The 15,765-nt window shown below is 45.6% G+C and overlaps 1 protein-coding gene across 6 annotated transcripts in view; it reads left to right on the forward strand.

Moving 5' to 3' along the window:
• LOC124142375 (serine/threonine-protein kinase ATR-like) overlaps positions 1-15,765 on the forward strand; it is a 75,209-nt gene that overhangs the window by 1,386 nt on the left and 58,058 nt on the right. For 2 of the 6 annotated variants that reach the window (XM_048399722.1, XM_048399725.1), the window contains exons 2-8: positions 747-818; positions 3,232-3,314; positions 3,522-3,698; positions 5,171-5,341; positions 5,873-5,988; positions 12,910-12,998; positions 15,302-15,416. In XM_048399722.1, coding sequence (XP_048255679.1) covers positions 760-818; positions 3,232-3,314; positions 3,522-3,698; positions 5,171-5,341; positions 5,873-5,988; positions 12,910-12,998; positions 15,302-15,416 — 810 coding nt within the window. In that variant the 5' untranslated portion in view covers positions 747-759. Of the gene's footprint in view, positions 1-746; positions 819-3,231; positions 3,315-3,521; positions 3,699-3,760; positions 3,769-3,919; positions 3,984-4,023; positions 4,054-4,123; positions 4,194-5,170; positions 5,342-5,872; positions 5,989-12,909; positions 12,999-15,301; positions 15,417-15,765 lie in introns of those variants that run through there. The other 4 variants (XM_048399737.1, XM_048399730.1, XM_048399732.1 and 1 more) reach the window with 4 other exon arrangements.

Below are 15,765 nucleotides of genomic sequence, written 5' to 3' on the forward strand. Positions count from 1 at the left end.
GTCTGCGTGGGCTATTCATGTTCAACTGCGGCATGGTATCTCAGTGTGCTAGCACAATAAATCAGCATCAGTCAAGCTAGTACAAGCAGACAGACACACACACACCTGCAAGCACGTCACTATATAAGTGCAATAAACCCCATCCCACCTCACCTTATATGATGACCTGATGTGATATAACTGATATAATGTTCTAACAAACCAATACCATATCATTGTACCCAGGGACTTTTGCCCACAAGTACCCAAATAAGGAAATTGAATTGAATACGGCTGTAACGATACTTGCACTTTGTCACTATATCGCAATAGTAAGGTTGCAATACAGTGAAAGAAAATAGGGCTGGGACGAGTCCAAATTTACTACCCAGGTACCCTAACCCCTATTACCTGACTCTACCCAGATACCCGCTGTAGGTCTCAAGAGATAGGTACAAAAAGTACTTTTGGAAATAGTTTGACTGTCGCCCTGGCAAAATGTATTTAGATACACGTATAAAGCGATCTGGTCATGCACACGCTGAAGTTGACCGAAGTTATATCTTCATTCAAACAAAATCAGAACTAATGCGTGTATAGTCAGAAAGAAATGTGTAACCTTGATAATTTATGTCTTTAAACAATATATCACGTGACTAACCACGGGTCCGGGTAGTCCTGTGGGTACCTAGGTCCTACTCAGTTATACCTACCCAACCCGAGTCCCCGAGAAAACCGTCCAATTTGATGTTTTACATTATTTTCAGGTTACTAGACAATATGGCCGATGCCAAGATGTTGAAGAGACAGCTTGCAGAGGCAGTAAAGATCATAGCTGAGTATGTATTTTGTCAGAAACTTCCTGTTCTTCAGAAGTGACAGCTTGCGCTTTATCTATTTCAGGTACCATTGATTGTGGGTTTGAATCAAATGTCAAGATTCACCAGTTCACACAAAATATAATCCTGTGCCGGCATAGTCAGTCAGTAGCATTTCTATGCTCGTCATCTTTAATATTTTGTCCCAAGGAGAAACATTTAGCACCTTGGTCACTTAGACTTTTCTCCGATATCATGTATTTTAAGCTGACACACTTAAGTCAGCTGAAATACTGTTCCAAGTGTTAGTCCCAACTCAATGTTTCATAAGCAAGGCTGAAAGTAAAAAATTGTTATCAATAAAAATGTCTGTTATCAGTTATTTGATTTTGATAAACTTGTAAAACTTACTTCAGCTTTTCCCTTAGCTATTGTTGAGTTTTAACGATTATGATCAGCTTTAGCATGATATTAAGAACATCATTACAATGTTGGATAGTGATTCCCCTCATAATGGTAAGTAACCGATGAAGATCCGGAGTAGAATAAGTCTTCAGCAACCCATGCATGCCATAAAAGGCAACTATGCTTGTCATAAGAGGCGACAAACGGGATCGGGTGGACAGGCTCTCTGACTTGGTTGATGCATGTCATCGTATGCCAATAGCGTGGATCGATGCTTATGATATCAATCACTGGATTGTCTGGTCCAGACTCGATTATTTACAGACTGCCGTCATATAGCTGGAACATTGCTGTGCGGTGTTAAACAACAAACAAACAAACAAACATAATGGTAATTGGTTTGGTTGCTAACCAACTGATGTCTAGTGATAGTACTGGTGAAACCATACATTGATGCACCAGTGCAATGTGTGGTGTCATGCGAGGATACGATACATGACACATTTTTTACTCTGTCCATACAAGACGATACCCTGGCTAAAATAAATTACTTACTCATTTATTTTTTTTTTTTTCATTCAGTCAAAAGGTGTTGTATATAGTGTTTCAAGTTCACTACTAGTAATAGCTGCTACGAACATGTCAGCTTTTCCTTCTGAACCTGCTCTGAAAAATTGATAGTCAAGAAGTTTCCTAACGATTTAACGTTTATATGCATATTATCATGATACTTATCGTATCGTGACCTTCCTGTATCGTTTCGGTCCTGAGTAATAGTTGGTACAGGGTTAATTCTAGGGTGGGGCCTTGTGCTTTTAGCCCCTTAAATTGAAAAAAGGCCCACATTTTCATATACAATGTTTCATTTTAACATTGTGATGTATGGGCAAGTGTGGGTGTACCTCTAGAATATTTGAAATTTTCACATAAAGGGCCCATGTCAGAAAATTCCTAGAGTTTACCCTGTTGGTACTTTTTCTGACATGGCAACCATTGCGATTTTAGCTGAATTAATATGTTTTGCACAAATTCTGCCAATGTGCACGTGGTGCGTGAAATATTTTGCATATTTTGTCTTAGACGTTTGCAAGAAAGTTTGACCTGTTATTGTTTTCATTGTCTATCAGTGTGGTTGTGGCAACTGTAGAAAGCATGTGGGAGCTATAAAATTATACAAATATTTTATGTCTAGAAATGATTTTGTCTGTCCTCTGTCTGAGTGTGTTGTTCAATGCCTCACTCAGTAGTATAGGAGCAATTTGACGACAGCCTGTTAATATTTAATTCTGGACCAGTCAATCAGGTGACTGATATTGTCAGAAAGTATCCACACAGTCTGAGGATGTTAACACACTATCTGCCAAGTCACCGAGCTGACCACCCAATCCATTGTAATGCCTCTTACAACAAGCGTAGGTTGCTAGGGACCCATTCTGACCTGGAATCCCCATGGGTTTTGTCCTCGGTGATGCATGGTGCACATGGTGTAAGGAATGTATCAGGCATCGTCACATAGTTTTATACATCGGGTTGTTGGTGATTAGCACTGATTACTTTTGAAAATTACTAATTATGGGCCCCAATTATCGTAATTATACCAGATATTCCTCATTGACTCCATCTTGCTTTGTGAGTCTGGTGAGCAAACAAAAAACTTACAAAATAGTCTTGGTTCTCAGGCACTGCCCGCATCATCATAAAGTCTGCCGCATGTTACATTATTATTTCCATTTTAATAAAATCCCCCCAAAATCCTTAAATATTCCAATTCCAACGGTAGTCAAATACTGTATTCCAATATTTATTCATCAAGGAATACATTTATGTAGGGAGGCCCTTTCCCAGGTTCATTGTTCACAAGTGTTTATTTGGTTACACAACTACTCATTTGGATACATACCATGCTAATTTGAACAACAACAAAAAAAACACACCACCCACCCTCACCATATTTTCAAAAGCCTGAGAACCTATTCTTTTATATATATTTTTTAAGCCTAATGTACATTTGTATACTTTCCTTTTCCAGTTTGAAGAAAAGTCTTGGAATCTATGAATGTAGGAAATCTATCTGTAGATTTCTTGATGATTTCTTTGGAGATATTGATGTTGGTAAGTTGTGACTTTTATAAAATGCATAATTGATTGATTTACAGCTGTAATTATAATGTCACAGGTGCTTTATGATATTTATGCTGTTTCTGTGTCTTTAAATTGAATATTTGTGTCTATTTTGCTTAAACATTCTAAATTAAAAAAGTATTGGTTTTTCTCTATGTCTGGCTGTATTACCATTGGTATGCTTCCATCTCACTGCAGTGTCAGAATCCTTAAAGAACCATGGCGACAAGAGTGAGTGCTTTCACATGTTGATGTGGTGCCTGCACTGTCTCAGGAATGAGCCCCAGATCTACATCCTCCTCCACCCGACCACCGACACCAGTGTCACAGCACCAAAACCCGGGGAGGTCAAGAGTGAAACACAGCTTTCACAAGGTAGGCCCACCACCGACAATAGTGTCTAAATTACCAGGGGAGGTCAAGGGTGAAATACAGCTCTCACAAGGTAGGCCCACCAGTGTCACCAGTGTCTAAATTACCCGGGGAGGTCAAGAGTGAAACACAGGTCTCACAAGGTTGGCCCACCACCGACAATAGTGTCTAAATTACCAGGGGAGGTCAAGGGTGAAATACAGCTCTCACAAGGTAGGCCCACCACTGACACCAGTGTCACAGCACCCAAACCCGGGGAGGTCAAGAGTGAAACACAGCTCTCACAAGGTAGGCCCACCACTGACACCAGTGTCTAAATTACCCGGGGAGGTCAAGAGTGAAACACAGCTCTCACAAGGTAGGCCCACCAGTGACACCAATGTCTAAATTACCCGGGGAGGTCAAGGGTGAAATACAGCTCTCACAAGGTAGGCCTACCAGTGACACCAGTGTCTAAATTACCCGGGGAGGTCAAGGGTGAAACACAGCTCTCACAAGGTAGGCCCACCACTGACACAAGTGTCTAAATTACCAGGGGAGGTCAAGGGTGAAATACAGCTCTCACAAGGTAGATACACCAGGGAGCTCAAGAAACGGAGGGAGGCCCAGTGGAAATCCTCTTCATAAACATTTGGTGTTCAAACTGATTTGCAGAGATGCATCATGCAGGATCAGACAAGAGACAAAATGGGAGTCTGCCTGCGGTCCCATGCCTGGTAACATTTATGTCGGGATTGGAGAAATATATTCCAACCTGCCTGAGTGTCCAGTAGAAATTTTCGGTGCTAGTTTTGACAGCCACTGTTGATTTGCTGTATTAACTGAAGTTTGTTCCATGTTGTGATAACACTCCCTGGTTCTGAGATTCTGTTTTTGCAAACTTTACAGGTGTGCATCTCCTTGGTTTATCTCAGGAGGCAGACCGATCGTAGTAGAGGTTACAGTTGAAGTATTCCTTCTACCAAAATGGCAATATGGCAGTTGCTGGAGTCTTAGTTTAAGCAAGCTGTTGCTGGCACCCTGGTTTCAAGCTGTTATTTGATGATTTACGATATCTCGTTCGAAGATATTTATCTGAAAAATGCTGATGACTTTAACATTAAGACAACAGAAGAAAATGAAAGTGTCTGATAAATTGCTTATTATCTACTCTGTGTTTACAAATGCGGGCCAGATACTTTCAAGACAGGCTAGTTACATTTATTAGTCACGAGCCTGCCTGGCTTGTTGGGAGTGAAATGGAAGGGAGGTAATTCAAAATGAATTAAACTTAGCTCTTTGCAATTGTCTCACATGGTATATGATGTTGATGACATGGCATGAAAACCTGTTCTCAACATCATGTATTCATGTGTGTACATGCTGTTGCCGACTGATTTTACAAAACCGGTACCAAAATTCATGTATTTCCCCCTCTAGGGAATACAAGAATCACAGTTCATACATGTGATATTAATATGCTTGATGTGTTGCAGCGTTCTGCATGTGGTTTATTGGCCGCCTTGTGCGTCTGCTGGGTCGACCGGAGTGCACCATTCTGCACCAGCAGTGCCTGGAGATCATCAGACAGGTGCTGCTGGTGGTCCGGGTCAAGCATCTCTACGTCTTCAAACAACTAGCAGCGGAGATAGTCCACGCGCTGGGAGGTATGTATACATTTCCCATGTACATATGGACCAATGAAATTTGAACTTTACATTCTTGTTCCCACCAATTATGACATCTGAGTTTGTACAAAAACTTTTAATCTGAATTTCAATATGGCCACCATGGCAGCCTTGTTTGAAAAAAGCTGTTTATAACCATTATTTAGTCAGTTTTGTTTAAAAAAATGTGTGTAGTTAGCTGGTTAGTTGTGGGACTCAATACATGGTCTGTTTGTTGCGATATATATAATTGTGTCCTTTAATGCCACGAAATGCATATTTGGCCCTGTAAATTACTTTGAAATTTACAGACTGACGGAGCCGAACTTTGTCTTGTATGTTCCTCTTTAATCCTCAGTGTTTATGCAGAGAATGTTTGAATACAATGCTGACCATATCTTTGGTTAAGTTAAGAGAAAATGTCTTAATTATCCCATATTTGCCAAATTGAAAAGAAGTTAGGTTCCATATAGTGATGTTGTGCATTATTACTCAGTTAATGCAGTGACACTTGCATTGTCATGGTTACAGAGTTGGTGCAGATCAATGACCAGCTGTATTCACCAGACCCTCCAGAGTTTGTGACTCTGTCAAGGTTCCAAGTTCCTCTGGAGAAGGTCAAACAAAGTCATGTGGAACCTGGCAAGGTGAATAAATGCTTCTGAATACCAAGTAGCATTGTCAAAATTATAATAAATATTTGTGTGTTCTTGAAAGTGAAAAAAGAAAATAGGGCTAGGATGAGTGCAAATTTACTACCCGGGAAGCAGACCCTCATTTACCCGACCTACCCATGTACTTGCTGTAGGTCTCCAGCTGGGTACAATATGTCCCATTGAGAATTGTTTTACTGGAGCCCTGGCAAAAACCATCTCATCATGCACACACGGAAGTTGACAGAAGCTTTATCGTTTTTCACACAAACAAAAGTTAGAAGGAATGCTTGCAAAGTCAGAAAGAAATGCGAGCATTTAACGGCTTATTGACCATGGACTTGACTGTTATGCTCATTAAACAATATATCACGTGACTAACTACGGGTGTGGTAGTCCTGTGGGTACCCGGATCCTACTCAGGACCCACCCGGCGTGAGTTCCCGAGTTACCCGTCCCAGCCCCAAAAGAAAATATTCACTTTAATCCCATTGCTATCTCAAAGTCACTTTTCCTGACTGATTCCACTGTCAGCAGGGCAGTGGCATGGTCTTGTGGTTCAAGCATTGTCTTCTCCTACCACAGTCCTGAGTTCATTTGCTGTGATTTTGCAATATTTTACTTTTTTGCATTGAATGAAATATTAAAATACCACTGAATTTATGAAAATAAGGACTTTCAAGAAAATTACATTAAGTAATACGTTACCACTGTTATACCGAGGCTGTTGTCTCCCACAACTGCTGCTATAGCGAAATCTACCACAGAGATCTCAATTACCTCATGCAGCACGTGCGTAGCCACCCAGCTGCCATGTGACACCCTTCACTCTTGTCTCCTTCGTCTGCTTAGCAAGACGTGTTTTCTCCTGCTGAAGCGTTCCTTGAAGATTTGGTGATATTTATTATAGTTTATTCTCTAATAAACTGTGCTTTTATGGGGCGTTGCGGTAGCTACGCTTGGTTATAATTTTCCCGCCAAACGGAAAATTTTTCCCGCCCTTTTTTCTATATACTTGCGGGGTTCGCGTATGCACGTTGTGTTTTACGTTTCCCCTGTTCTTGTATGTTTTGGGGGTTAACATAACTTATTTCTTTAATAAAAGTTATATGTGTATGTTATATGTTCACATTGCTCGTTTATTTTCTTGTGAAAATGTTCGTTTGTGAATCATTGTGGTGCGTGCGTTGTAACCATGTTTTGTTCTTTGTTTATAGCAAACAATCAATGTCTGACATGGATATGTCCCCAGTATCCACCCCCTCTACCCCTGCTCCTCGGAGTTGTGGGGTGTGCAGAAAGTTTTTGTCGTCCCGGGATCCCCACGATCGTTGCCCGCGGTGCAGGGTTCCTTGCGGGGACACCCGGTGCATCCTGTGCAAAGGTCTGGGGCCTGCGGAGTTTGAGCGGTACCGGCTGTACGTACAGTCCGTCTCCACCCCTGTGGTGGCCGGTTCGTCCGGTCGGGGCCCCCGTGCGGGTACCACCTCCTCGGCTGCGGCGGATCCCCTTGCGGCCCTCGGGCTGTCTGGGGATTCCGTCGCCGCATTGTTGTCGAAACTTGTGGACTCCAAGCTGGCGGCCTTATCGCAAGATAGGCCGCTGGCTGTTCCGTCCCCGGCCTCTTCGGTGGCCGCCGGGTCGGACGCGGGGTCCACCGGTAAAGCGGCGGATCTCTTGGCGGCCTGTGTGCTGTCCGGGGATTCCGTCGCTGCATTACTTGCATAACTTGTTGACTCCAAGCTGGCGGCCTTATCTCATGATAGGCCGCTGGCTGTTCCGTCCCCGGCCACTTCGATGGCCGCGGGGTCCACCGGTACGGCGGCGGCTCCCGTGGTCACCGGTCCTTCCCCCGAACCGTTGCTCCCGCTATCGGTTTAGGACCCCGTGGCCATGGTTTATGACCTCTTTGAGGACATGCCCCGGCCGGTACCGCGGGGAATCCACGACTGTGGGTTCCTCCGAGGTATACGATGAGTCTTCCGACACGGCTTTCCCCGCATCGACCTTGCTGCGCGGTTTCAAGCCTTCCTTGGAGAACGCCTTCGCGGCGGCCTCCGGTCGGGGTCTCCCGTTGCCTCCGACGTCATGGAGAAAGGGTTTATTCCCGGTACATGACCTTGCCTTTCCCGAGGCTGGTCCTACCGCGGAGGCCCATGTTGAGCGGTTGGGTGTCCGTGCCCCACCGGCTGCTACGGTAACGCAAGCTACCTTGCACCAGCTGGACGCCCTCGCTCGGCACTCCATGTCTCACGGAGACACTTAATTGGCTGCAGCGGCCCGTCTGGTCGAAGGTTCTCCCACGGACCGTGACCAGCGCATTTATAACTGCCTGCTCAGTTTAAATGCTTCCCTGGAGTACGTTGCCGAGGACTCTCGGCACACACTTGCTCTTGTTGGGTCCCTGCATAGGCGCCTGGGTGCCGCTCCTAACCGGAGCGCGCCCCAGGCTGCTGCGGCCTGTAGGTCTAAGGGGTCGGGTTCTTCTTCCTCTGGGAAGTAGCCCCGCCCTGAGGGCTCCGGTATGGGCAATCAGCTGCCCTTTCGCGGGAAGACGGGGAACTTGGGGCAGCCCAAGTCGTCGACGGACGGCAAGGGCCCCTCCAGGTGACTCTCATTGGAGGGGTTCGTATGCCGACAGCGCCAACTTCGGTTGGCCCTTAGGCGAACCCGAGTCACTTGGCCCTGGACAGTTGCGCCTGCCGCAACCTGTCAGGGCCCCCTCTCCTTCCCCAGTGGGAGCCAGACTCCAGACTTACTGGGAGAATTGGGAACAAGTGTTCGACGACCCGTGGGTGGTCAACACGATTCGGTACGGCTATCGGCTTGATCTCAAAGCGAATCCGCCGCTCACCGTTGCCCCGTTGGCAGGTTTCCATTCGGAAACCGATCTTCCCATCCTCGCCGATGCCATCGGCAGGTTGGTGGAGAAGGGGCAGTACGGGAGTTAGCTCTACCAGAAATAACACCGGGGTTTTACTCCAGGATATTTCTCGTTCCCAAGTAGGACAGTGCCGAACTCAGAATGTTTCACACGTCCGCTCCCTGGCTGTTCACCCGGTTAACCACCCCAATAGTGGGGTTCCTCCACAGGAGGGGTGTCCGGTACTTCGCGTACCTGGACGACTCGCTAGTAGCAAATCGAATGACGGACACCCTGTCACGCCATCTCGATTTCGCACGTCGGCTCTTGGAGCAATTTGGTTGGATTATCAATCTCCCCAAGAGCGAGTTAACCCCTTCTCAGAACTTGCTGTTCATCGGAGGTCGGTTCAACACGGTGTCCCATCGCCTCTTTTTCCCCCCAGACCGGTGGCACAAAATTCAGGCGATGATTGCCAAAGTCTTAGCGGTGCAACAGACTGTTCACTTTTGGGAACAGCTGTTAGGGCTACTTGTATCAGCCCAGGACTGCACCGCACGGGGTCGTCTCCAACTCCGCCCGCTGCAACGGTTTTTAATCCAGTTGTTAGCAACGGAGGTGAACAGTGCGACCGTCGCCCTCCCGGATCGGCTCCGACCGCATCTGGAGTGGTGGACGGTCCCTTACATTGTCTTATCAGGAGTCTCTATGCAGCCCTACCGGGCCACATTGACCCTGTATACAGACGCCTCTCTAGTGGGCTGGGGCGCCCATCTAAAGGGGGAGGTGAGCTCGGGGCTGTGGTGCGTAGACGAACTAGGTCTTCACATCACTTGTCTCGAGTTCAAGGCAGTGATCAACGCAGTCAATCACTGGAAGCATCGTCTCGTCGACGCCCGGCTCATGCTGGCGACCGACAACACGACGGTAGTGTCCTATGTGAACAAACTGGGGGGAACCCACAGTCACTTGCTACTCGATCTCACTTTCGAGTTTTACGCTCTGGTGGACAGTGTCCCGTGCCAGATACGCGCCCGTCACATCCCAGGTGTGCGGAACGTACTGGCCGATGCTCTATCGAGGCCTCAGGATCCGAGCCCCACAGAGTGGATGCTGAACCCAGTAGTGTTTCAGTGGCTGTGCGAACGTTTGGGTCGTCCGATGGTCGACCTGTTCGCAACGCGGTTCAACAATCAACTCCCGTTGTTTGTATCACCAGTCCCGGACCCGAGGGCCATCGATCACGATGCTCTCGCGTTAGACTGGACGGGCTTGGTCGCTTATGCTTACCCGCCGACAGCGTTGATACCACACATTCTAAGCCGGCTCCGAGGAGTTCGCTGTCGAATGTTACTGATCGCACCCATGTGGCCGAACAGATCGTGGTACCCCGACTTGCTGACCCAGGTCACGCAGTCGCCACTTCCACTGCCTGTGAGACCGTATCTCTTGATCCACCCTCACACCCGTCAGCTTCATCCAAACGCAGGGCAGTTCAATCTGCACGCGTGGATGTTGTCACCGAGCGTCTGAGGAGTAAAGTTTTTTCTCGCCGGGCGTCTCGGGCATACGTTAGTATGCATCGTGATTCTACCCAGAAGGTGTATAATGCACGTTGGGTTAAATTATTTTCACGAAGTGGTGTTGTAAACATCACATTCATTCGCCAGATAAGGTATCTGTGCAGGATATTGCTCGTTTCATGTCTCACTTGCGGGAGACCCGGAAACTCTCCGGGGGTTCCATTGCCAACTATGTCTCGTCCGTTGCTACGGTACGGGACGTTGCTATGGGTACCAGTCTCTCCAAAGAGCCGGTGATACGGGGTATTATCAAGGGTTTCAAACAGCACGATCTTAAGAAGGGCCGCCTTCGGGCACCGGCCTGGGATCTTTCCCTAGTGTTGCAATCACTTACGGAAGCTCCGTATGAACCCTTGCATAGTGCTTCGTTCCGGCATGTGACTTGGAAAACAGCATTTCTCCTCTCCTTTGCCACGGCGGCACATGTATCCGTAATTCATGCACTCGATGTCGCCAAGGTACGATTCGATAGGGGTGACGAAGGAGCGGTCCGCCTGGGCCTGCTCATGGGCTTCGTCGCCAAGAATCAGAGAGTCGGGCAAACGGAGAGAGAATTCACTGTAAGATCACTCAAAGAAATCTTACATCCTGCTGATACTGAGGACAGAGCGCTGTGTCCGGTTAGGGCCCTTAAGTATTATCTTAAGGCTTCGAATGAACGTAGACAAGGGCGTGACCGTCTGTTCATATCGTGTAACCCTAACCGCACGGTTGACATAACTCGCAACTCGATTGCGTTGTGGCTTCGTTCTGTCATCAATCTGGCGTACCGGTCTCGGGGGTTACCGGTAGCGGGGTCAAACCCGCACGAGATCAGGGCGCTAGCGGCAACATTTGCCCTACACTCGAATATCTCTGTTCGCAGAATATTACGAGGTTGTTACTGGCGTTCTGACTCGGTTTTTGCCAATCATTACCTCAAACAGGTCGCTGATGCCGTCGTGGAGAGTGTGCACCGTCTTGGCCCGCGGATCGCGGCGCAAGCGGGCACCTAAGGGGTGTGCCCAGCGCAATTCCGAACTCCTCAGGCGTCTGACCTTGCACGGTGGTCAATCTGGGTCGACTCCAATGTTCCCACTCACACCACAGGTGAGGGCGGCTTTTTGTGTGCTTTGTCCTTATTTGTATTTTGACAATTATGTCTTTAATTGTCTGTCGTGTATCCCAACCTTGTGATGCATGCTTACAAATACTGGAATTAGGTCACGCGCCTAATGCATACTTTAAGTAGGCTTGCTCTGGGATATACGGTCTGAATGAAATTAATTTCCCTCTTTTCGACTGTTTAACCTGATCTAAGATTTAGCTCACACGGATACTGTGTTCTCATCCGCTGCGGCGATGAAATACCTATCCAGTGGGGCCGTTTGGAGTCACCAATCGTTTTGGCAATGACGATTGAGCCTTACGGTATGCGCTTGACAGTGCTTTGGTATTCCTATAGGGTAACGCCTAGCTAGGTGCATGCGCATCGAGTGCTTCCGCCTTGGTGTTTACTTCCACTGGTCGGAAGGAACGCTAGCAGTCAGGATTCGGGTTGTAGGTGCTCCCCACCGCCTACTGTGGTAGTCAGCCTCGGTATAACAGTGGTAACGTATTACTTAATGTAATTTGTAGAATTTTCCTATTCGGAATATTCTATAAGTAATACGTTACCACTGGGCTGCTGCCCGCCCGTCCGTCCCCCGAGCACTTGCTCTCGCAGGAGACAAGAGTGAAGGGTGTCACATGGCAGCTGGGTGGCTACGCACGTGCTGCATGAGGTAATTGAGATCTCTGTGGTAGATTTCGCTATAGCAGCAGTTGTGGGAGACAACAGCCTCGGTATAACAGTGGTAACGTATTACTTATAGAATATTCCGAATAGGAAAATTCTACAATTTTGAACAAAAGTGGGGATTCTGGGTTCAATCTGGTCCTCTGTAACGTGTGACATTAGCCAATCAGAAGGCAGCTTTTTTTTAGCTTTTCGCCGCTAGCAACTACGCCTCGAAACATATTTTGAGGTATTCTCGATTAAAAAAAAGATTAAACTGTTAAAAAGAACATTCTGGAATGGCTTACAGATGGCCTAGATTGTGTGGATATAATCATAAATCCCGTAACTGTCGTACGGAATACCCCCTGTTAAATATTTCGAGGTTGCATGATTAGAAAACACATTCCGTCTGTCACTTTCATGATCTGGTAAGCGACACTCTGATTGGTTGGATAAAAGGTCGTTCTGACGTGACCCGTAAGGGGATGTCCTCAGATCTTTGTTCAGCGATGGCGAGAACTAAGATGTGACTTTAATGAGATTGTCCCTGAATATGTGGATTGTTGCTAATTAGATTAATCTGGTCCGGACATGATCATTTACAAGCAGCCGTCCTATAGCTGGTATATTGCTGACTGTGTTGTTAAACAACAGACAAACAAATCTAATGTCTATTACTGTACTCATCACACACCATGTCTACACCCCAGAGTGTGGAAGCAGAAGGTCTGACCCTGCAGGACATGAAGATCAACATTGCAGATCCCTGTCACTGTGAACTGCTGCAGATCAACCTCACGTGAGTAGAGGCACCCTCCCTAAACTTGCCCCGTACTTCTGTTTCCTGTAACCTGACCAAGCAATCTGGTGTTTCAGAACAGTATGTTGGTGTCTGGCCCTGAACTTGAATTGAAGGGGGACCATAGTTAGACAATATATGCAAACTGTCTGTAGTTCCAGAACATGTAATTAGAGCTGTGTGAAAGTAACGCAAACGTGAATTAAATGCAAAAAATGCATTGATGTCTCCAAAATGACTATCAACATAAGACAGCCTCACTGTACACTTTGGATAGCGGAAATACCAACTTGAATATTTAAACACAAACACAGTTTACTGAGCAGCAGTTTTAACAAGGATATAACTGTCATTCAAAGAATAGTAATTACACAATGGGCATCCGGTGAGTTATCACTGAGAGGGACAAGAGTTCTAAACACTCGTGTCAAGCTTGTTGATACCTCTGCATAACAATCAGTGAACTGTGGTTGGTTCAATTATTTTATTGCCTTTGAACTTCCTCAATGCCAGTCAACAGTAAACATATAAACTGTGTGTTAGCAGTGCTGTTTGCTGTTTGATGGGATAAAGGTTAGGATATGTATCATTCCACTGGGGATGGGATTGAGTCGCATGTTTGGCTAGGGGTTCAGCAGTCGTATTTATTTGGAGACTCATTAATTTCCAGATTTACAGTACTCATTTTCAAACAGAAGCATTTTCAGTTTTCTGTGTATTATACCGAATGATAGTCAGAGATGGCTCCCTCATCTCCTTGACAACTTCACCAGCAATTTGCTGATTATTTCCTGACACAACACATTGCAATATCCTTCTTCATGAGAGATCAGGGACGGATAACTCTGGTTGGTAACCCATGGGCAATGGGCTCCCCGGATGTTAAGAGACATGTTTTGAACTCGGTGTAATATGATCAAGTTGAAGAAAAAAGTTGCAGTTGTGTTGTGTTAGGAGAAGTGTAATAATATCCTGAATATTCAGATCCATCTGGATGTATTAAACATGATGACTAGGGTTTTTACGTGAAGCACAAATGTGCATCCAGTACGCACAATTGTTGAGAAGGGACGCACAATAATATCTGTTGTACCTTATGTACCTCAAGAACAGTTATGGTTGTCATCCATCAATCATTACCACTGTCCAAGTGAGACCCGTGAAGATCCGGGGTAGAATAGGTCTTCAGCAACCCATGCTTGCCGTAAAAGGCGACTATGCTTGTCATACAAGACGACTAACGGGATCAAGTGGTCAGGTTCACTGACTTGGTTGATGTGTGTCATCGATCCCAATTGTGTGGATCAATGCTCAGGATGTCCATCACTGGATTGTCTGATCCAGACTCGATTATTTACAGACCGCCATATACCGTCATATTGCTGAGCAATGCTGAGCAATGCTGAGTGTGGCGTTAAACAACAACAACAACAACAACAAAAATCTGTCCAGATGATCATGGATTTTTTCCAGGTTCTAAATTAACTATCAAAACATACAGTACACTTTATTATTTCATTACTTTACAGGACCCTCATTTTGCCCGCAAGGACCCTTAAAATTAATTATTGGGGGTCCCCTGGACCCCCACTTTTGTAAGTCTAGGTAAAGCCCTGATGACAGTCATCAGAGATCTGAGATTAGATTTATGTAGATAAATGTATGGGACCAGGGTGCAACTTGGTTTTGACTGGTGTAACTTGGTTTTCATGTCAACATGCACCTGTTACAAGTTGAATCAAGTTCCTTAAATCAAACCCTGCATTGTGGACCAATAAAGATACTCAACTATCACAGTACTAATGCACAGTTTTACCTGGGTTGTTTAGTTTTGGGTTCAGGGGGCTCAAGGACTTTAATTGTAAGGGTTCTATATTTTAAAAGTGGGTCCCTAGAGAAATGTCAAGAAATTGAATACAGTCCTCTATCACAAGTGATGTATAACGGCACATGCTCAGTGGCACAGATAGGGAATTCCCCAACTGAAACATTTCTACAAGTGATGTAGCAAGAAGATCATGTAGCATGTGACTGTGTATGATATTTTTTAAATGATAATGTATGGAAATTAACATTAAGGGGCACCAAATTTTGTAATAGCAGTCATTCCTAAACAAATTTTCTGCATCCTGTAGGATGCACTCTGTAATAATTTTGTTTCTCTTTTCAATGTTTATGCATATAGGATGCAGTATTTCACATCTAATAAATCACTGCTGTAGTGTTGCGATATGGTTAAATGGACCCCTTGTCCCACCAGCGGGTGTTTTAATAATGGTGGCACTGGTTTCTGATGATTACAGGAAGATAGTCCACGGCTCGCTGCATGAGGTCTGTGTGGTAGACCCGCACCATGTTCAGTTGTTGTGGGGATGTCTGTGCTGCCATCTGGAGTTTGGGGACATCCAGCTGAAAATAGTAAGCTCACAAACAACCAGTCTCTTGATAATCTTTTGCTCTGGTATGACACCTCTGTGCTTGTAGATCTGACAACTCATCCACTGAAGGTAACGACAGGTGAACCCTGAGAGAACTTAGACTGCCAAATGAAGGAAGGTGAAGGATGCGGGGGTTCTTAATCCAATCAGATGTCACCTTTCTAAAGCAAATCTGATTCGGACATTTTGATTTGAACAAAAGAAAACCTATACATTCCTTCAGCGGTGATCCAAGTTGGATGTAGATGCCATATAGACTGCTTGTCAGTCTTCATGCAGAGAGGTATCATATTGGAGTTGTCAGTCTTCATGCAGAGAGGTATCATATT

The sequence above is a fragment of the Haliotis rufescens genome, unplaced genomic scaffold (assembly GCF_023055435.1).
Source record: "Haliotis rufescens isolate VD_foot unplaced genomic scaffold, xgHalRufe1.0.p SCAF_1, whole genome shotgun sequence".
NCBI classification, from domain to species: domain Eukaryota; kingdom Metazoa; phylum Mollusca; class Gastropoda; order Lepetellida; family Haliotidae; genus Haliotis; species Haliotis rufescens.